The sequence below is a fragment of the Neofelis nebulosa genome, chromosome 1 (genome assembly GCF_028018385.1).
Source record: "Neofelis nebulosa isolate mNeoNeb1 chromosome 1, mNeoNeb1.pri, whole genome shotgun sequence".
Taxonomy (NCBI): Eukaryota; Metazoa; Chordata; class Mammalia; order Carnivora; family Felidae; genus Neofelis; species Neofelis nebulosa.
The window spans coordinates 172155491-172177936 of NC_080782.1; the positions used below are offsets into that span (position 1 = coordinate 172155491).

Consider the following 22446-nt stretch of genomic DNA (forward strand, 5'->3'; position numbering starts at 1 on the left):
GGGGCGCCTGGGTGGCTCAGTCGGCTAAGCGTCCGACTTCGCTCAGGTCATGATCTCGCGGTCCGTGAGTTTGAGCCCCGCGTCGGGCTCTGTGCTGACTGCTCAGAGCCTGGAGCCTGCTTCGGATTTGGTGTTCTCTCTCTCTCTCTCTCTCTCTCTCTCTCTCAAAAACAAAATAAAAAAAACAAAAAAACGTTCAAAAGTAAAAATACATTGGACAACACCAAAATTCAAAACTGTGCATCAAAGATGCAATCAACAGAATGAAAAGGCACCCCCTATGGAATGGGAGAACATATTTGTAAATCATGCATCTGAGGAAAGGTTAATACCCAGAAGATATACAGAACTAGAACTCAATAGTGAAAAACAACCTGATAAAAAAGTGGGCAAAGCACTTGAATAGACATTCCTCCAAAAAAGATACATGAATGATCAATAAGCACATGAAAAGATGCTAAAACATCACTAATTATGGAAATGCAAATCAAAACCACAGTGAGATACCACCTCACACCAGTTAGGATGACCACTATCAAAAAAAGCATCAGAAAACAATGTAACAAGTGCTGTGGAGAAATTGGAGGCCTTGTGCACTGTAGGTAGGAATGCAAGATGGTACAGCTGCTAATAGAATACTATATGGAGGTTCTTCAGAAAATTAAACATAGAATAACCATATGATCTAGCAATCCTATGTGAGTGGCTGCATTATTCACAATAGCCAAGAAGTGGAAGCAACCCAAATGTCTTTTGGTGGATGAATGAACAAATATGGTGTATGCATATGATGGAGTATTATTCAGCCTTAAATAGGAAAGAAATTCTGACATGTGCTGCAACACGGATGAACCTTGAGGACATTATGCTCAGTGAAATTATCTAGCCACAAAGAGATAAACACTATATAATTTCACTTACGTGAGGTACCTAGAGTAGGCCAAACTCATAGAAAGCAGCATGGGGTTGCCAGGGGTGGGAAGACAGGGAAGGGGGAGTTCTTATGTAATGGGTATAGAGTTTCAGTTTTGTAAGATGGAAAGAGTTTCGGAGATGGATGGTGGTGATGGGTGCACAACAGTGTGAATGCACCTAACACTAATGAACTGTACGCTTAAAAATGGTTAGGATGGTAAATTTTATGCTTTGTGTATTTTACCACAATTTTTAAAAATTTGAAAATAAGAGAAATACAGAGAAGTAATTGATTTATCAAATAAAATTCAGTCAAAACAAAGGGAGGGGAGAGAAAAAGAGTATAGTATGTCCTTGGCACTGTCACTGCAGAGCCTGAGTCCTGGGCTGTACGTGACAGGGTCACAGTTCCCGTTGGGATCTGGAAGTGCAGAGCCCTGGAGGCATTCAGAGTCCTGTAGATGTAGCCCAGTTCCTGGTGCTGCCCCCACAGACTCTGTGCAGGGAGCCTCACCTCGACCACTTTAATTTGCTCATCCCTCAAATGAGGTACCGCCACCCGTCTTTAACGGGGTGCTGGGGATCCGGTAAGCTGGGATGGCACGTGGCACTTGGCCCAGGGCCGGTCATCACAGGGAAGTAATCAGCCCCTGCAGAAGTGCCATCCTCTGCAGCCCTCTGACCACAGTTTCTGTCCTTCCTCCCCTCTCCTCTCCTGGATGAGGCATTTCTTTACTTCCTTTGCAATTGAATCCCTTGAATAATGGAAGCATGACACTTTCTTTGCTCAGAACCTGCTCTGGCATCTTATGGGTCTTATTCCAAAGCCCGGGCTTTCTCCAGTAGGACTGTTCTAAACCTCTTTCCATTCTGCAAGTTCTCAGCCCTGGTGGCACCCGCCCCATCCTGGACAGACAACATCACCTATTTTTTTTTTTTAATTTTTTTTTTCAACGTTTTTTTTTTAAAAAAAATTTTTTTTTTCAACGTTTTTTATTTATTTTTGGGACAGAGAGAGACAGAGCATGAACGGGGGAGGGGCAGAGAGAGAGGGAGACACAGAATCGGAAACAGGCTCCAGGCTCCGAGCCATCAGCCCAGAGCCTGACGCGGGGCTCGAACTCACGGACCGCGAGATCGTGACCTGGCTGAAGTCGGAAGCTTAACCGACTGCGCCACCCAGGCGCCCTCAACGTTTTTAATTTATTTTTGGGACAGAGAGAGACAGAGCATGAACGGGGGAGGGGCAGAGAGAGAGGGAGACACAGAACCGGAAGCAGGCTCCAGGCTCCGAGCCATCAGCCCAGAGCCTGACGTGGGGCTCGAACTCACGGACCGCGAGATCGTGACCTGGCTGAAGTCGGACGCTTAACCGACTGCGCCACCCAGGCGCCCCAACATCACCTATTTTAAGGAAAGGCCAGGCAACCTGGCACAAACGTCCCTGTGGCCACCCATCTGTCCTTTTTTTTTTTTTAATTTTTTTTGTTTGAGAGAGAGTGGGGGAGGGGCAGAGAGAGAGAGAGAGATACAGAATACGAAGCAGGCTCCTGGCTCTGAGCTGTCAGCCCAGAGCCCTACGTGGGGCTTGAACACACAGACTGTGAGATCATGACCTGAGCTGAAGTCGGATGCTCAACCGACTGAGCCACCCAGGCACCCCCCATCTGTCCTTTCTAAGGCAGGGTCCCCCTCACCAAGCCCTGGGTGCACTCTTTCCTATTGTCCCTGCTCCACTTTTTTTTTTTTTTTTTTTTTTTTTTTGGATGCTGCCCATTTACCAACCTGTCTTTCCCTTGACCTTCACAGCAAGCAGAGGAGAGGCGAATATATCTCCTCCTTTATGTGGGGAGGGAAAATAATATGCCCTCTACCCTCATAGGCTCTTGACTGAGACACTCTCTGTAATAAAAGATTAACAGGAGAGGAACACACAAGTTTTGTAACACATATACCTCCTGCATACATGGGGAGACCCAGGAGAATGGAGTACCTCCGCACATGACCCACACCCTCCCCTTAAATACCATTTCCAGCAAAAGGCAAAAGAAGATGTTGGGGCCAGGAAGCCAGCTGTGGGAGGTCTTCAGGCAAAGTACAGTGAACAAGGGCAAGGATGTGCATCTCTTGGTCTTTGCCTTTGGCATCGATAGTTCCTAGAGATGTAGGCATCTTCTGCTTGCTGGTAGAGCTGGGAAGATAATGTATGGAGACACCCCTTATAGGTGTAAATGACTCTTACATAAAGGGTAACTTCTATCAGAGTTTCTCCTGTGTTTCTTGAAAACATTCATCCTAAAATAATCCTCATGCCAAAGAGGCATATTTTGGGGTGACCAGCTCTGCTCCCTACAGCGTGCACCCCTGCACTCAACACGAGGCCTCTGGGTACACAGCCTGCATCTCCCTGAGGGCTGTGGTGGCCTTTTCCTGTGGTTGCTTCCCATTCTCCCCCCTGCTCTTGCCTCAGCAGACAGGATTCCCCCTCTATAAGCAGACCTCTCTCTGTCCCCCCAGCCATCACCAGCCCTCTCTGTGCCCATGATTGCTACCTTACTGGCTTTCTCTTGGCGACCTTAAACACACCCAAGTCAGTGGTGCCATAAACTCTCCTCAGTGCCCCTCTAAGCAAGTGGTTTCCAAACCCCCACCTCCATCCCAGTTCACATTGAGCCTCTGGAAAGATGATGGGGCTGAGGGCCCTGTGAAGTGGCTGGATGGGTGGTGCAGTGAGGGAGACACAAGAGGAACAGGCTCTTCTGTGCCTGCTTTCTCCCTAAAAATCACTCTAGTGACCCATAAAGACAAGATGGGAGACAGAAAATGACTTAGCAGCCTGGAGAAACCGGAAACCTAAGACCCTGCATAGTAAGAAGCCAGCAAGCGGCTAGCCACCTGGTAGAGCAGAGCAGCAGAGGAACTCTGGACCCATGGGCGTGCGAAGACAAGGATCAGAGTAGAAACAGGAGGAGAGGGTGAACGTCCTTATAGGGAGCAGAGACACCAGTCTCCCTGCTTCCTGCAGAGAACAGGTGGGTTACTGTCCAGAGAGGCTTGGTACTGGGGACATCAGGTCCAGCTGAGGGTGGGGTGAGTGGCACCCTGAAAATGGGGATCGAGGGAAAATCTGCATACCTGTAGATCATTATCTGGCACCCCCCAAACCTGTACCCAGATCCCCCACATGAGGCCTGTCGACCATCAGGCTCCCTCCCTAGCACACAGAGCTTTAATTTCCTATACGGTGTCTTGATTCTCAATATGAAAGGCCAGCAGCCAAGGATTACTGGCATTTGAAGAAAACATCTAAAGAAACACACCAAAATAGAGGCAAAGCAGGCAAAGATGAAAACAACAAACCAAACGCATGATAATACCTTCCCAAAGATGAGAGATAGTTTTGTGCTGGGAAAGAAATACAATGGCAAAAAATAGACAGAAATTCATAAAAGACCTGGAAATTAGTCTATAAAGAAAAATACCTGGGGGGCACCTGGGTGACTCAGTTGGTTAAGCGGCAACTTCAGGTCATGGTCTCGCAGTCCGTGAGTTCCAGCCCCAAGTCGGGCTCTGTGCTGACAGCTCAGAGCCTGAAGCCTGCTTTGGGTTCTGTGTCTCCCTCTCTCTCTGCCCCTCCCCTGCTCATGCTCTGTCTCTCTCAAAAATAAAAACCTTTTTAAAAATTTTTGAAAAAAGAAAAATACCTGGAAAAAAGAAAACTGGGAAATTAATCCAGGAAACACAATACCTGAGTATTAGAAGACAAGAAAGAGAACAATAAGGTAGGAATGAGAAGAAAATTCCCCACGATCCAAGATGGTCAGTTTTCAGATGGGAATTCCTGGCACAATAAATGAAAGAAACCCACAAGAAGATACACCATTACCTCAGAATCCAAGGGGAAAAGGAAAGCCTTGAGAGTTTCCAGAGAGGAAAGCTCAAGTCCTGAACAGAGGATGGGGGAGTCCAATAGCACTGGACTTCTCAACAAGAACTTGGGAAATCAGAAAACAAAGAAATGACTTTAAAGTTCTTTAGAAAATTATTTCTAGAATTCTCTAACAAGCCACATTGTTAATTGAGGGTGGGAGAAAATTAGCTTCGGCACAATGAGGGAGTCGATGAAGAAGGGGCCATGGGACCCAGGGGCCAGGCTCCTGCACTGGCTCAGGGGAGCCCTTGGCAGCATGGCGGTACATCCCAGATGGCAGCAGTACCAGATTGCAACAGGATGGGCTCCAGGGGTGATGGCTCCAGGGGAAAATGAGGAGAACCCAGTGGGTGGTGTTAAAAAGAGAAGCAGAGGCCCAAAATGGCTGCACTTAGGCCAAGGCACTAAATCAAGACTTTACACCCAACCTAACTGTCCTTTCAGACTTCCCCAGAAATGTAGTCTGAAGTGGTCGATCAGGAGTTTCCTGATCAGTGCCAATGAAGTGATCTGTCACAGGCCCTGTCCGTAGCCCAGAGAACAGGAAGTAACCCACCTGGTGAGACTGCCTGGCTCCCCTCTAAGGGAAGGTGACCTTGCCCGGAGCAATCCTGTTCTTTCGCTAATAACTTTCTTGCCCCGCCGCCACCGCTGCAGTCCTGTGAAAAGCTTCCATCTGGTACAAGTCCTTGGAGCGCCCCTCCATGTGCCAGATGGGGGCCGCCCAACCCACACATCAAGGCAACGCCATCCTCACACTTCCTGAGTTCAGTGTTTGTTCTTCAACAGTGGTCAAGGCTGAAAGGATTCTTACAGCACTTTCTGAAAACGTGAGGCTGAATTAGTGTCAGAGAAACTTGAGCAAAGGAGGCGGGGGGGGGGGGGGGGGGAGGAAGCTGCAAGCAATTTTTAATTCCAAGGAAAACAGAAAAGTTGTCCAAGAAAGGAAGTTAATGATAGTACACTGTGTGCCTTATCTGAGAACAGTGTTTACATAGTTCTGCTGCTGAACTGAGTGTGGGTCTGAGCAAACACTGTGATGGGAGTCCGCTGGAGGGTTGGGGACAAGGCGGGCATGCGTCCTCAGGGCACCGGTGGCAGTGATGACCACGGCCACCAGGGCACGCGGGACCACCGGCGGTACGACCTCACGGAGCAGCCAGGCTGCTGTTTTACTTCTTTTTACAGTCGACACCAAGAGGTTAGGTGGTTTGCCTGAAGTCACAACCCAGGCAATTGGGTTCTAAAGTCTGTGCTGTAAACCACTGAGCTCACCTGCTTCAGGAAGGTAAGACAAAATGGAAAAATCCAGAAGTAGGCGTGCATGTCATCAACAGTACGCAGATAAATACCGATGCCACAGCTTAAGGCTTAAAAGTTCGGCCTCCAGGGAGTGAGAAAGGGTAGGCACTTTCATCTTTCCCGTAGAACTAGTTCACGGTTACATTACGCACACATATTACTTTTAAAAAAAAACATTTAATCAAAGAGGAGAAAGCTGGGGCGCCAGTGATGGCGAGAGCAAGTCTCCAGTTTTGAATGGCTTTGTCCACCTCCGCGTTCTTCGATCCTTACCGGCCGATGTGGTTTCCACACTTGCTGCCAGCTCCGAACACTCCAGCGGGAAACAGGACACAGGCGGCCCTTCAGGGAGCAGGCCCCTTGGAGAGAAGTTGGGGTGAGGCAGGGCTGGGTGGGTGCTGCTCCGGGCCGGCCCGAGGAAGCTGCTGTGAAGGGGCCTGGAGGTGGGCAGGTGACCCCTGGGGTGGAGGGCGAGGCCTCTGTTTTGGAGGAAGACCCTCTGGGCGGAGGCTGCAGGAGGGCGGGAAATGGCTGGACCCGGGGTTGCACTGGGTGGAGCAGTGGACAGAGCCTGCTGGAGGGCAGGATACACACGTGGGGGAGTCGGGGCTGCTCCCAAGTGTCTGGTCTCCGCAGAGACCCGTCCAGTGCACTCCCGCTGTCCCCACAGTTCGTGCTGATGCTCTCTGTGCCCAGCTGTGCCATCCCCCGACCCCGGCCACCCTCGGCTCCAGCGTCTACTCCTTCCTCTTCCCTCTGCACCTGTGCTCCAGCTCCCGCCTGATTCACCTCTGTGCTGTCCTCCCTGGCATGACTCCCTCCACACCCCATAGCTCTGCTCTGTCCTTCCCTGTCACCAGGGTCACCAGAACAAGAGCTCTGGGTGCGTCCCCGTCCTGTGCAAGGTGACCCAATGTTGCCAGGTGTTCAGGGTGCACATGCACGGCCAACCTGGTGCTTCTCCCACAGCCGAGCCTTCCTGAGGTTCATCCAAAATCTGTGCATGTCCTGACGTTCCACTGACGACCGAGAGGGACGCAGTGGACAGGAGGGGAGGTCAGCAGGCGTGCTGGTTTGTGGGGGCTGTGCATCCTCCCCAGATACCCTGAAGAGGTCGGGTGAGGCCGAGACCCCCATACCAGGAAGTGGAAGTTCTGTGAGCCAAGTGGGACTTTTCCAAGGACCACCTGATGGGTGTCCAGGGACATCACCCTCCAGCTGTTTGTGGCTGGTGGTGGGCTGCTGCCGGCAGACGGGCACGTCCTCTGTTGTCCTGTGCACGGTGTCTTCCTTCCAGAGCCTGCCGTTATCACACAGCGTTGGGCCAGGAGGGCAGTGAAATGCAGGCTTTGGGGAGGGGCCCAACTTGCCTAACTTCCATTTCTAGTTTTGTTTGAGTCACTTTTACACAAATGACTTCTAGCAATTTATGTAACAATCTGTAGCCCAGACCCAGGTGAGCAGTAAATATTTACCTTCACACAAGAGCCAAGCTTGCTGCGCTGAGTCACAGTGAGTCACAGGGAAGCATCATTACCCTCTAGGACCTTGAAAAGGGACACGGAAGGTGTGATTGTTGAAGTTTTGCTGGGTCACGCTGCCAGGACTGGTGTGTAAATTTAGTACTAGAACCTGAATGACTTCTTGTAGCGGATTCCATGGGCCTATCTTATATGTATGCAGGTACCGTGTATGTATACATATTTATAGTCACTTACCAGTATTTGACTGTTCTATAAAAAATATTTATTGTATAATTTGTACAGTCATTTTAAAAAGATTAAAAACTAACTGGTCTAAGAAACAGCGGTTCTGAGGGCTTGATCCCGAGACAGGCTGTCTCCCTCTGACAAGTGTGTTCTTAAATGAGTACCTCTTCCCAGAAGGGTGACTATAGAAGGTGGTTGGGTGTTCCTGGCACCTCGGAGCCCAGCACAGGATGGTCGAGAGTAGTGGGCTGTGGGGCTAAGTGGGATTGCGAGCACCCGCTCGCCCAGCAGACCCTGGAACCTTCCCAAAGTCTCCGACCCCAGGCAGGACTGAAAGCCCTTCCCCGGCTCTCTGACACATTCAGTAGGTACCGGTCTGCTTCCCTTCTGTTTTGCAGCTCCTGCGGCCCGCATGGCTCGTGTGTTCGTATACGGGACCCTGAAGAGAGGCCAGCCCAACCACAAGGTCCTGCTGGATGGTGCCAATGGCCGAGCGGCCTTCCAAGGCCAGGGCCGCACGGTGGAGCCGTACCCCTTGGTGATCGCCGGTGAACATAACATTCCGTGGCTGCTTAACCTCCCAGGGCAGGGGCGCCGCGTGGCGGGGGAGATCTATGTCGTGGACGAGCAGATGCTCAGCTTCCTGGATGAGTTTGAGGGTTGCCCCGACATGTACCAGCGCACCCCTGTGAGGGTCACGGTCCTCGAGTGGGAGGGCAGGCAGGGCACCCCGGAGGAGATGCCGGCCACCGACGGGACCCTGCAGTGCTTTGTGTACAGCACGGCCTCCTACGCACCTGAGTGGGTCCGCCTCCCGCACCACGACAGTTACGACTCCCGGGGGGAGCATGGCCTTCCCTACAACCCGCGGGAAAACAGGTGAGAAGGGCCAATGTGGACAGAGCCCTGGTGATCAGTCGGGGACACCAGCCTGGCCTGCACTCGCTGAAGGTGGAAGCATGATAATGCCCTTTGAAGCAAGTGTTTGTACACTCAGTGTGTGGGAAAGGGGACGATCTCTTCTTCAGTCACAGCTGCTTTCTGCAGTCTCCTGCACCTGAAGTCTGTCTCTCCAGTAGTGCTTTGTTGCTTTTGTTGCTTAAAGGCGGCCATGGGCCCGAATACATCGGATAAGGAAATTCAGGATTTTAATTCCCCTAAATGACATTTCCAGAATTCATATGTCATACTTTTTCTTTGCTTTGATCTGAAGATAACATTTAAAATGTAGACTTTGTGTTGCAGCTAGATTTTAGCAACCCTGCTGTATTGATTCTAACTTGTAGCAGCAAGAAAAGTAAGTTTTTAAACCGATTTTGATTATCTCGGTATAATAAAAGAAACTCAAGAAAAATACACTGTGTTTTGGGGTAGTTTTAGACTCTATAAAACGTCATTGAGTTTTCAGATCAAGCTTATTAAAGAAGGATTTACTAAAGATGTTCCTGTAAAATTAAACCGGGTATTTTAGGAAACCAAATTTAAAAGTGCTGGTACTGTTGTTGGCCTTTTTTTTTTTTTTCTTTGCATCTCCTTATTTGGCAGAAGGTTCTTTTCACTGGAACCCAGCAAAGTCCTGAGCACCTACTTGATGGCAGGTGCTGAGCACCGTGACTGCAGACGAAGCTCATGTGAGCCAGGGCCTGGGGCCCCGAGGAACAGCATTGCGGGGCGGGCCTTTCAAGGAAGAACCGACACATTAGTAATTTGTTCTTCAGGCCTGACGGAAGCTTAGCTTCCAAATACAAACAGCACTTAAAATAATTCTAGCGAGGCACGAAGTACCAATTACTACCCACCTCCATCTGATAATCTGTCAGCGGCGCTTCGAATCCGCGCACGACTCTGCCTCTGCCTCCTTACCAGCGAAGTAGGAAATGGATTCCAAGAATTGCAGAAGCAACTGCATTCGCAGCTGCTGATCCTCAGTGACCTCGTCCTCCGCTGGGAGAGCTCACTCACTCTTCAATTTAATGGTACACTGTGATCGCTAACTGCATCTGGCACAAAAACATCATCATTATTTTTAGCCCTTTTTTCTTAACGGGAAATTTGCTTCACAAAAACACAAAAAGGCAAGGATGGGTATCAGCTGATGGGCTTGTGGCAGCCACACCCACCACTCCCAGGGGAGGGAGCCCCAGCAAAGCCCTGGGGATGTGGGCCGGGCAAGAGGGACCGGCGAGCGGCTGTCACTAAGGTGCCCCCCCTCCCCACCCTGCCAGCTCATTCGCCTGCCCAATGAGAGCCAAGAGCAGCACAGGAGGGAGCTCCAGACCTCTAGCCCCCTGTGGGTACTGCGCGGGCTCCCGGAATCATGAACGGCCACAAATGGGAGTTAGGTCCTCAACCAGGAAGAAGTAGGTAATCAGAGTATACAGTGGCAAATGATAATTTCATGAAACCGAGGTAAAGAACTGGGGTTTATATAAAATGTTTTAAAGGATCACAATGAAATGCTTAGTATTTAAAGTCTACTGGCACAGCCAGTAGCCTCTTATGTACATTGTCTTCATTCAAAAAAAGGGCAAGCTAATATTTAGACAAATGCTCAGTTTTATTGATTTAATTTTGACACTAGGAAATCTCACAGCAGAAGTACAAATCATATGTACAAGTATTTATATCAATAAAAATTTCCATTGGTGATATTTTGGCAGAAATGTTGGTTTTGACTATATGTGGAATAAATATGACCATGTAAAATCTGCTGCACAGGGGTGTTCCTGCAAAATGCTTGACTAAATTGAGTGTGAAAGAATAATAATACAAATGGCTAATTAAATTGGGTGATGACGGAAAGGCTATAAATACTCATTCCAGTTCCACGAGCAGATCTCCTTCTCCAACTGTGTCTCCAGCTTTACAACGCACTGATTTCACCTTGAATTAAAAAAAAAAAAGGAGGCGGGGTAAAAATTATTAAGTAGACCACGAGGGAGATCTCATCTTCCTTTTCTGGAAACGAGGAGGCAGCCTGGCAGGCTCCGGAGCACAGGTACAACAGTCCTCTCCTGCCGGCAGAGGAAACTGAGCATAGGGACATCATTGCTGGGGGCTGTGACTCGCCACGTTCCCCCGCCCCGGCCTGTCCCCTGCTGTCCTAAAAGCTGCTGGCGCAGGGGGTCTCTGCTGCTGTCCGCCTGGGCCCAGCGCTGGGTGCACCCGGGGGTCTGTGCAGTGTCCTAAAAGCTCAGTGTATTTATGCCGGATGAGCTCTCAACAGCCAGCCCTCCCAGTCTCTTCTACAGCATCAGGTGCTAGAAATGGTCTCTGAGAGCTAACGGTATATACTTGGTTTAGTGTGAAACCCAAAACTAAAAATAACCACACAATTATACACGAGCCAAAACAAACTCCTTAGCCTGAGATCATAAACTTCCTTCTGATGGGAAATGAAATCCTCCAAAGACATGTGGCTGCAGGGATAGTACTGTATGGCCTAATGTGGAACAGGCACTGAGCTCCCACAGCTGTGCCACTGTGCCCTTACATTCTACTGATTCCTCTCAATTTTAATCAAGTTTTGCTTTCCCGAATTTGTGTTCCGATTTAAGATGAGCAGGGAGATACTGGAGTGGAGATGAAGCAGTCTTTTGATTTCTTGGAGGCTCTGCTCAGGCATGGAAACAAACGATGGGCTAGAGCTTCCTGGCCATCTGAGCACCTGGCAAACAGGAAGAACGTCCCAGACGGCGGGTTCGGGGCCCTGGCCTGCGTCCCCACTGCTCCACTGGGAAGCGGAGGGCTAGAGGGGCCTTTTCTCCCTGGAATTCAAGCTCTGGGGCCTTCATGATGTGAACATGTGCAGTGGCCATTTCAAAGGCCTGGTAGGTGCTATTGGCACTGAAGCGGCCACCCTTTCTGATCTGAAGCCTCCGATGTTTGCATAGCGTGTATCTTTCATGCTGCGATTACTACATGAGGACCGGTTTCCATTGTGAACGTTTTCTCCGGGAGGAAAAATGGCCCTCCAGATAAGAGCTGCCAGTCCCCAGGCTCGCCGGGGCCTGCTCCTCTGTGCAGGGGCCTCTGGCCACTCCTGGGCGCCCTGCTGGGGAGGGGCAGAAGGAAATGGGATGGGCAGGAAAGACTCCAACTGAAAGGGGTCAGGCCAGAGTACAAATTCACCCAGAGCCCATCAACACCCTGAAAGCAACTCTGGGCCGCTGATGGCCAGGGATCAGCTAAGTTCCACATGAAACCCAGAAGCCACCGTGAGGCCACGGGGCTCAGAACACACTGACAGACCAGGGCTCCACGCTCCCTCAGGGAGCTAAGACAGCGTTCATTTTTGTGTTAGTACTTCGGTCCAGCAACACGGGCCCTTGGCACGCGACGACATAGACATATTCTGGATCCCCCCAGATAAGGCCAAGTCTTCATCATGCCTGGAAATTTTTTGACACTAATGCAGCATAAATGTTAAATTAACCCTAGGGAGCAAATGCAACGATTTCTACAGGAACAGAAACGATTGTTGGTCCGCTTTTAGAAAAGAAATCAGATGTCGAGAGCAGAATTCCCAAATCATGCGATTCTCCTCTCCCAAACACCACGGAGTCTGGACACAGCCCACGACAGCCTCTTCCAGCCTGACCAGCCAGCTCCAGGCCCAATGACCATAAACTGGGCCTCTGTCCCCCCAGCCAGGCCTACTGTCTGCATATCAGCCTCATTTCTTTTTGGGGTGACAGAGGCTGTATCTCTCTGCAAGTGACACTGTGAGTTGACAGCACCTCTCTGCCAGGGCACCCATGTCCCCAAGGCTTGGTCTCACTTCCCAGGTGTGGCCACAGGGCAGGATGCCTATAGTCCTCTCCCCTCCCCGCCCCACCCCGCCTCCTCCAGGACACCCGACACTTCCAAACCAAACCCTCCTCAGAAAAGGCTCATTCTGCTACGAGTGGCATCTTTTTAGAAGCAGGGGGAATAATGAAGTTATTATTAAAAGGACTTTTCTTTATTCTTCAAGGAGAAACCACATTTAAGAAGTTTTACTCTTAACAAGTTTCAGGACAAATATAGCACCTTTTCTCCTCCCTAAATCATGCCATCCCACATGTGTGCATGGGGCTTTCAGCTCCTCTTGATCGAACATTGAATTGTTCTCTTTGCGGAGAAATTATCTTGAAGAGTTACATTAATTTTTGCAATCTCTAAAACCATTTCCTGCTGTGTCACCTGAGTCTCAGATAACTAACTGCCTCCAAGACAGATGTAAACATTAAAAATTAAAGAGTCCTTAATTTGAAAGACATGAAGGTGAAGAACAATTGTTCTTGGACTACCTGCACATCGCAAAGACTCTCCACGAGGCAGGGACACACGGATGCAAAGTGAAAAGAGTTCCCAATCTTAATGTCCTGGTGTGCTGGCAGGGGTCACCTCCACGGTCCCTTCCAGGCCTACCCATCCAAGATCCAAGGGTGGAAATTCTGCTTCCTGTCACAGAGCTGGCATGGGCTACTGGGAACTTGGGGACGTACCTTGCCAGTTTTCCCAGCTGTCATACTGTTCTGCATTTTCATGGCTTCAATCACACAAATTTCCTGGCCTTCTGCTACCTGGAAGAGCGAACAGAAAAAGGACACACGTTTTAAAATCGTTGTAATTTTGCAACAATGCTCAAGAGTGAAGCCATCAAGAGATTCTTTGTCAAATGCTCTGAAATGTTATCCAAACAGCAGCAACGACCTCTAATACTTCATGTTCCAAGTTCTTCTTGGGGGACAACAGAGAAGGACCATTTTCTCTATCATCAAATACTCACTGGAAAAAAATCCCTGATGTTGGAGGATTAGGGGGGCTGGTTGTGGGGTCTCCCCTGGGAATCAGTCTCTGAATCTGCCTTTGCTACAGAGATGTGGCAAAATGGGATGTTTTCCACTTAATGTGACATGTCCAGATTTGGCAAATCTCTACATACAGAGAAATCTGGGGTTTCTGGGGGCTGGGAGGCAGAGGGGAGTGACCGCTGGTGGACACAGCATTTCTTTTAGGGGTGAGGAAAATGCTGTGACAGTTGCACCCCTAACTGTGAAGCCATGACAACCACCAAGTGCATGCTGTAAGGGGCCAAACTGCACTGGATGTGAATTTTATCTCAGGAAAGCTGTGACCAAAAAATAGTGTTCCTGTCTATCGCCTTGGGGGGGGGGGGGGTGGCCGGGAACAGCAGCCAGCCATGGGGACCACGGTCTCAACTTCTGCAGGACACGCCAAGTAACAGCCAGGTGGCTCCTGGAAAGTGCCTTCCAGAACAGGGAGGGATTTCTCAAGCTCTGCCCGGTCCTTGCAAGGAGACCGGTAGCTCCCACAGGCACTGGCTGAAGCTTCACCTGCCCTTCATGGCGGGGCCAGTCCAGGTGGAGCTGGCATGAGCTGCCGGGGCTAAGCCTGGGGCTTCCAGCAGCAGGCAGCTGTGACCAAAGGCCGCTCTGTTTATTCTCTTCGCTGCCCTTGATGGGGAAGCATCAAGGAGCGGGCTGGATTTTTCTCCTCTGAAAAAGGGCCTCCTCCCAGTCTTTGAAATGGTAAAGTTGTTTCCCAGGGCAATTGGCTGGCTCTTCTGGGGTGCTGGTGGGCATCCTGGGGTGGGGCTCCAGGGCACTCACACCACCAAGGTGGCGCTGGCCCAGTGTGGCAGGAGCGCCTGGAGAATGTTCTTTCCTGAAATCCCCAGATGATCTCCGAGCTCCCCCCCCCCCCCCCCCGCTGCCCCCGGCCCCCTGTGTGGCACAAGCTGTCTCGCTGGCAGTCGGGGCTGCCTGCGCCCTGTGCATTCCTTTCCTCCTCTGATCAGGTGGTGGGCTGCCTTCTCCTGGCACAGAAACCTAGGACAGGGGCTGCCAAAGCTGCGGGGCTGGCACGGAGGAGAGACGCTGAGCTGGGGAGCTGGGCTTTGAAGCTCTGTGCTCACTGCCCGTTTTGCTTCATTTTCTCCTGGCATCTGCATCCCGCGGAGAGTGGAGGATGCGCACGTGAGGGCCGCTCATCGCAGGGCAGGGGGCAGCAGGTGGGCGTTGGCACACGTGCCCCCTCCAGTCGTCGTTCCGGGGCCGTTTTTCTTTTCAGAGGCAGGTGGGGGCCCAGCGAGATGGGAGAAGGGCAACTCCCTTGGAGGGGCCCCGCTCACAAGCCCCTGGTGGGCCTGCACCGCGGTCTCCTGGGGGCTGAGGGGCCAGAGCTGGCCTCTCTGCTCGGCGTCCCCGCCTGACGACTGGGCATCCTGGCAAAAGATGCCAGGGGGGATTTCTGGAAATGGATCTGACACCCAACACAACAGAATGTAAATTCTATCCAAACTAACCAGCTCTCCCCTGTCCAGCCCCCCTCCCCCGCCCCCCCCCTCCAGGTGCTGGTAGCTCTCTCCTTCACAACTGGCCTAGTGCCCATGGTGGGGACCTGTGTGAGCTTGCCCCCCTCCCCGGCCTCCCACCGAGAGCCCAGGGCTCCCCGGCCCGGGCCCTGTGGGCTTCGTGGGGGAGGGCACACCCCGCCCCCCACCCCCCATAGCAGGTCTGTTCCCTGTTTGCTGCTCGGCCTGGCTCAGGGTCTGCAGGCCAGACCGAGCGCCCCTTGCTGTTCTTTCCGGGATCTTCAAGTGAAGTCACAATTAATGCAAATATGAAAAAGAAATAAACTCCAGAAGTTTCCAGCGGTCACACCAAGGGGGCAAGACCAACCTGACAAGGATACCATAGAACCTGTGCTAAAGGGCAGCGGAGCCCGGGCCACGACCTGACATGAGCCGGTCACACTGGTGCTTAGACCAGGGCCCGCTGGAGCACGGGGCAAGTTCACAGGATTCTGCTCTCGCCACCCCCGGACATCCTGCCTGGCTGGCCCCGGGCGCCCAGAGCCTGTGTGATGTGAAAAGAGGTGCCATACAGGTGACTCAAGCAGAGGTCCCCAATCACACTACTCAGAAAAACAAAACCTTGGAGAGGGGGGCAAGTCCCAAAGTAAAAATACTCTTATTAAGTCCCTCTGGCAGTCTGATTAAAAGGACTTCAAAGAAAGCGCCTCGGATTCCAAGGGGCCACTGGCAGCACTGCCTCGAACCTACATCCGGTTCCTCTCCCTCCTGCTTCCCCCCTGGTCCCTTCCCTCCACCTGCCAGTCTGCACCTCTACTTCGGTCTGGGTGGAATGTGAAGTACTCACTTCTCCCTCTCTGTTCACTTAGCAATGGGTTTTCTAGTCTGTTTTCACTCATTCATCCCTGAAAGAGAAAGAAGTCTTGGAAGTTGTCCCTTGAGACCCCACAAAACAGAGAGGTCCGTCTTGGTCAGCAGAATCGAGTCACACGCACACGCGGACGTGTTCTAAATTCACATTATGTCATCCCTCAACGACCCCAGCCGGAGGAGCTACGTGAGGTGGATGCCGAGGTCAGGGACCGCGGGCCACGCTGTCAGGGCGCCCCACCCGGGCTTGGCCCGCCGCACCCAAGGGCATCCCAGGGCCCCCCATCCCCACCCCGCGATCTGGGAGCCTCCAGTCCACCGGTGGTGGCTGGCCTGCCCACGGGGCTGACGAGGTCGCGGTGGCGCCGCCCGCATTTCCCCAGGTGCCTGCGGAGCCCAGGCAGGCGAGGCATGGGCCCGGAGCACTGACGTGGGGAACTTGGCCCCGACGGCTCCACATGAGCGCGCGGCTCCCGAAGGCTCCGTGCACACACTTCTCTAACACTTTTGTGCATCATCTGATAAAGGCTCACTGATTGTGACAGGAGGTCTCCGACGTTGGGCTTACAAAATGGTCACAAGCCTCGCAAGTCTTTTCGATAAACCTAGTCAGCCTGATGTCCTTCTCCGCTCCCTGTCTAATTGGTGTAAAGTTTGGAGGCCTGAGTCCTGTATCTTTCATCCGGCTTATTGCGTCCTCTCCTTTGACATGGGGTCAAGGTTCACATTCGCATCCGATTATCAGAGCGCAGCGCTCATTAAGCGGGGGCCTGCCTCACTCCAAAATGAGTAAGCTGGAGAGAAAACTCGGCCCATTTACTCAGATTTTAGCATGTTTAGGAGGCCTGAATGTCACCCAGCAGTGCTCTGCGCTGAAGAGTTTCAGACATCTCCAGCTGATGATTAATTGTGAGTGATGGGAAATAAAATCCAGTAAAGCCAGCTGCTTGCCATGGTCGGCAAAATGACTCTAATGGATATAGGCTGCCAATTTTCCAGTTTTACTGGCAAGTCTTCCAAGTGTAATTAAGGGAAGTTATAAATGATATGGAAATCTATCAAGTTCCATTTATTTTCAGAGGACTCTTTCCCCAGAGACTTTTATCTTCAAGCTTATAGTATGCTTTGTTGTGCTAATGATTTAAACCCCTTCTTATTTCTGATTAAAGCCCCCAATATCCTTCTCCCAAGTTCGCTTCCCTCCTTCCCCAAAGATGAAAAGACACAGACCCTTCTCCAGCACACGTCCCTCTTGGAAAGCACGCGAAGACGGGGACACGTCTGGCAACTTGTATCGTGCTGACTGCGAATGCACGAAGAAGGCTCAAAGAAAAGTGCAGGAAGAGCGCGGGCAGAGAGAGGGGGAAGAAAGACCTCCACCAAACATAAAAGGGAGCCCCCAAAAGTCCAGACTTGAAAGCTGTGCTCGAGGGCAGACATTCATCAGAAGGTGGTGTAGCTCACTAATGTTATTTGATTTGGAATAAAAGCATGAAAATGATGGCAAAGGCCTAAAATTGGAGATGTAAAGGCTGACTGCACAGTATCCCATTTCTCAATTTCATCCTTCAGAGCCACAAAATGGGGGTGATACAGTGCCGGGATGAGGTTTACAGTAACAGCTGTGCTCTTCCCACACAGGGGAGGCCCTTCTAATGGGCGAAGGTCTGTTTGGAACAGACGGGGAGAAACAAAACAAGGTTCCCTATTAAGAGTGTGCAGTCCTATTTCTGATAAAGAAAATGATTACGGGAGTCGGCTTTCCTCTGAGGTGGGTCCTACCCTCTTTTGTCGTCCAGAACCAGGGCTGTTTTAAAGGTGTTATCCTTTAAGTGGAGGAGAGAGGACATAATGTCACGGAGGGTTTTCCCCCTGTAAGCCTCCTCTCCGGCAACTGTAAAGAAGGCCCCGGAAACGGTGCCAGTGGCATATGGCTTTCTACTGTGCTAAACATTCACACAAAAGACAGGTTCATCAGTCATTGTGGTATCTGGATAAAAAATTAGCTCCTGATGGATGGTATTTTGAGCTTACCTGCTGCTAGTACATTACCAGAGAAACACAGGTTTTGAAGCCCACATGACATTAGAAACTGCAGACCATGAAATACGACACGTGCAGGAGCACATAATGTACGCCAGATTATACACAATAATAAATAAGCTATTTAAACCCTCTGCCTAAAATTGGGCCCGCTGCAAGGAACCCTGGGTCACTTCTACGCAGGCCAATTAATGCACAGCATCTGCTGTATAGAAGCAGGGCACGCAGCACTTCCGAATGATTTCAGCAATTAAAAGAAAACTGTTTCCTGCCTGTTCAGACAGCAACTGTTTCAATGCAAGAGTGAGCACCAAATCACTGTGTGCAGCTGAAAAATTAAGTCCCCTTTTTGGGGAAGAGGGGTGGGTGGGAGGACGAATTTTTATGGAAAAGGGAGCCTTCTTTTGTTGTCCTACATTCTGTGTTTTTCTGCCAAATTAGACAGAAGGCTCGGAGGGCTTACCGGCCTGCTGCAGGCTCCCCTTCTGGGCCACCCGAAAGCGCGGATCAATATCAACCCTGCTGACGACTCCACAAAAGTGAAAATCCTTCAATTACATTTTTAAAAGCTGTTCTACTTAGAACACAGGTGCCTGAATGCAATGCATTTTACGGCCCTTAGATCTGAAGAAAGACGCAGTTAACAGCCACAAGAAAAAGGCCTCTCAGATTTGGTTAAAAAGCACTGCTAGAATCTGATTATAATAACTTCCTCTTTCTGAGCTGGTAAGATAGGCTGGTAAATATCCCCTGATATTTCCTGAAGAAGAAATGTGCATTCACATCCCAACATCTTCATGTAAAGAGGGAGGGAGGGAGACCCGGGGAGATGGTCTAGTATTTAAGCAGTGATGGAAGGAACCGTCATCAAATTTACAAAGAAAGAGGAGGCGGGCGAAAGAAATGCCACCAAACCCCTTATCTCCAGTCTAAGGCCTCCAGCAATGGGTTTGTGCTCTAGCCGCCTGCTCACGCAGGAGCAAGGAGAGGTGACACCTCAGCCAAGGCTGCCGGCTGGGGGGACTCCAGGCCCCTGCCTGCGCAGCACTGGCCCCGCTTCCCCCCACCCTCACCCCCGCCCAGAGCTGCCTCCCTGGGTCTGTACAGTGGGCATGGAAGCAGGGAGCAGAGAGGCTCCGGGAGAGAATACAGAGTCATGGCCAAGATAAAAGTCTAGTTTTCCTTAAAATGAAAAACATTTCTCCTTACTGCCTTCTAAGTAGCCAGGAACTGGATGGAGCCAAAGCCCCCAGAGTTAGAGAAGAACTTAACAGTATCTTTAAGGTATCAGTCTGGATCCTCTACCTCTGTGAAATATGCTGTTTTAAAGCCCTCGGTGATTCAGTGTTTTTGGCTTTTTTCTCTTTTTTTTTAAGCAAAAGGGTGAGAAAAGATCTCGAGAACTGCCATCTTCAAAAATGGTTAAAATGAAGATAACATAGCCTCTAATCCCAAGTGGATCATTTCTTGAAAAATAAAATCAAATGCCCAACTTGCAGAAGACTCACCTACAATATTTATTGATTGATCTGTAAAATATTTCTCTTATAATTATCATTAAGTTACACTGTGAAAATTCTCAAGTGGTTACCTCCAATAAAAATTTGCCTAAACACTGAAAAGCGAATGTTACCTGGAAAAGATAAGAAGGCCAAATTCAGGGTAGCCATCACTTGAAGAAGACAGGACAGGAATCTGATGAGGGTAGGGAGGGGCCACGGGCAAGTCCACAGTGTGAGCAATGTTTTATGGTTAAGTACAAGTGGAAATACAGGAAAGGTACGCAGAGAGCATGAGTACTTGTATTATTCTCTGTAACTTTATGTTTGTAATATTTTGTAATTTAAAGTTTAGAAATGTTAAGTAATGAATGCAGAAATTTATTTATACCTGCTTTAAAATACGATCTGAGGTCTAGGTGAAAAACTGGCATCTTGTCAAGTAAACTGCGATAAAACATGAAAATGTAATTATTGTCGTGATTTCACGAGTGTCCATCAAGATATCCAGAAATTGGAAAATCCATCAGTCGAGCCAGGGCCTCTGCCAGGGAAAGACACCATTATCATTATTATACTGGGCTGTACGGGGCATACAAGTCACTGCCAGATAAACATGTCAGGAGGGCCCATTCCAATGCCATCTAGAATGCCTAAGAGCAAAAGAGGCTCCAAGTCTGTTTCTTCAAGAAATGAAAACTAAAGGTCTCTTGCCAAATTTGACATGCGCTTTCCCCAGGATCAGCTGTGGGCTCAGTTCCAGATGGTCTGGGGGCAGAGGGGGGTATGAATGCCACACTCTGAAACGGCACACCTGTGTCTCATGATCAGTGGCCATCCAACTGCTTGGGAACCTTCCCCCGGAGCCCCTGCAGGAGCACGTGCAAGGAGGAAAAAAATCAGGGCTAACTCTGGGGCCAGCGGCGGGGTTGGGGGTGGGGGGTGGGGGGACTCCCACTAATGATCACAAATTTTTTCTTCATTGGTGCACGTTAGAGTATATAGTTTTGTGCCCAAGACCCCATGCATGACAACAACAGTCCCAAACACCTACTTCCCCTGCTGCTAAAGGTCAGTGCCCTCACCGAGTACATCTCCCTTGTCTTGGCCCCACAAAAATACTGCCAAGCCTGTCTCACTAATACTGAACAGGGTAAGTGGCAAGAAAAGCAGCAACAGGTACTTGCTGCCAATCTATTACTGGACCTGTTCTCACAAACTAGTAAGTCACAAAGTGGTAATTACCTAAGTGGGGACACAGCCTACCTCTGGTTCAGGTCTCCACTGTTACTGTAATCAAGAAGACGAATATTTCTGATGCAAATCTGAGATGTCTGCTTAACTAGAACCCACCTCAGAAGAAATCTTGATTGATTGCGACAGGAAAGTCTCCCCTTGGGTTGCCTCATTTTCTGCTTTGTTTCTCGTATCGAAGGACTAACAAAACAACTCTGCTCCTTACTGACTTTATGCCATTTCAGCAGCTCTCAGTCTAAAGCTGGCAGGTGCACTCTGCCATTATTATGAGAGAATATGTGTACTTAATACTGTTGTTCGACAACATCCTAAAGACAGACATTTTAAAATTAAAACAAGTTATAAAAACTCCTGGCTTTGATTAAAATGCCGCCAGTGTATGATGGTGCTAAATATACAGGAAAATAGGGATTTCTTCCAACTGAAATGAAAGTCCGTTGCAAAATTATTTTCAGAAGGCTGATTACCAAAAAAAAAAACAAAAACAAAAAAAAAACAAAAAAAAAACCAAGAAAACAAAAACAAAAACAGACAAAAGCATATGAAAGTCATTCTGCCAACTGTCTTCTGAATTAAATGTGTGTCTCCTGACTTTCCACAATCCGCTTTCTTTCTTTCTTAGTGGTTTGCTGGTATGTGTTTGACTGCTGACTACAACCCCCTCCCACTTGTTCAAAAAGGCTACTCTACAATCATTTGAAAAATGATTTTACTGCCACATTTAATGTAAATACTATGTAACAGACACTGAAAGGATATTAGAAACTTCTGCTGCGTGAACCCAAAAGAACACAGCTTCTGTGCTTTAGGAGGGGAAAGACCTTTCCACAGGAAGCTCTCAGAGTGCATTTCTTACTTTTGAGCAGCCACCCCACATCATTTCTCCCTGAGGTGTTTTTTTTTTTTTAACTCTGTTAAGATTGTTTGCCTCACAAAACAGATTTATTATTTATTATTTATGTGATGCTTTTGTGGAACACATTATTGCCAGGAGCTCCATTCTAAGATTTCTCAAGTTTTACTTAACCTGAATATAAAAATATCAGATTACTGGAATTCAAACTAGAAAAAAATAACATTTCAAAGAAAACGAGAAGAGCTGTAGGCCCCTATTTGTTTCTTACGTCCTTGTTTTCCTTGAAAACACACAGGGATGACTGATTCCATTATCTTTCTACTGATACAAGTGGAACTTTGGCTCAGCTATTGTTATTGCTAAGAACAATACAACATGCCCGTGGCACTAAAACAATTTAAAACCACAAAACTTAAAAGTTACAAGTATTATTTTCTCATAATGGCCTCAAGTAAGCATGTGCCTTTGGTCAAAGGAAAGTGTCTTGTGTTTTAATTACACAAGGCAGATTTAATGATAGAAGCTGCTGTTAAGAGCCCAAGATGAAGCTTCTCACCCTGCATTTGGGGAAGGGAATGGTTTGGGACACTTCTCACAACTAGTAACTCAAGAGAAAATACTGTTTTACCAAAACACGATGGCACAGAGTAAGAAAGGAAGTTCAGCAAGGACCAAGAGTGGCACCGGAAGCTGGGGCGAAGAATTTAAGAAGGTGTGCACTCTCCCTTACCAGCCTAGGCACA

At 49.4% G+C, this 22446-nt stretch overlaps 2 protein-coding genes across 15 annotated transcripts in view; one reads left to right on the plus strand and one right to left on the minus strand.

Annotated features, from left to right (window-relative positions):
- Positions 1–9211, plus strand: part of GGACT (gamma-glutamylamine cyclotransferase) — a 48326-nt gene extending 39115 nt beyond the window's left edge. For all 8 annotated transcript variants that reach the window (XM_058743752.1, XM_058743722.1, XM_058743732.1 and 5 more), the window contains one exon: positions 8256–9211. In XM_058743752.1, the coding sequence (XP_058599735.1) occupies positions 8270–8740 (471 nt within the window). In that variant the 5' untranslated portion in view covers positions 8256–8269 and the 3' untranslated portion in view covers positions 8741–9211. The remainder of the gene's footprint in view (positions 1–8255) is intronic.
- Positions 9212–10395: 1184 nt separating this feature from the next.
- The window catches only part of PCCA (propionyl-CoA carboxylase subunit alpha), a 418714-nt gene continuing 406663 nt past the window's right edge, over positions 10396–22446 (minus strand). For 5 of the 7 annotated variants that reach the window (XM_058743649.1, XM_058743656.1, XM_058743625.1 and 2 more), the window contains 2 exons: positions 13347–13424; positions 10396–10740 (listed from right to left, as the gene is read on the minus strand). In XM_058743649.1, the coding sequence (XP_058599632.1) occupies positions 10672–10740; positions 13347–13424 (147 nt within the window). In that variant the 3' untranslated portion in view covers positions 10396–10671. The other 2 variants (XM_058743661.1, XM_058743634.1) reach the window with 2 other exon arrangements.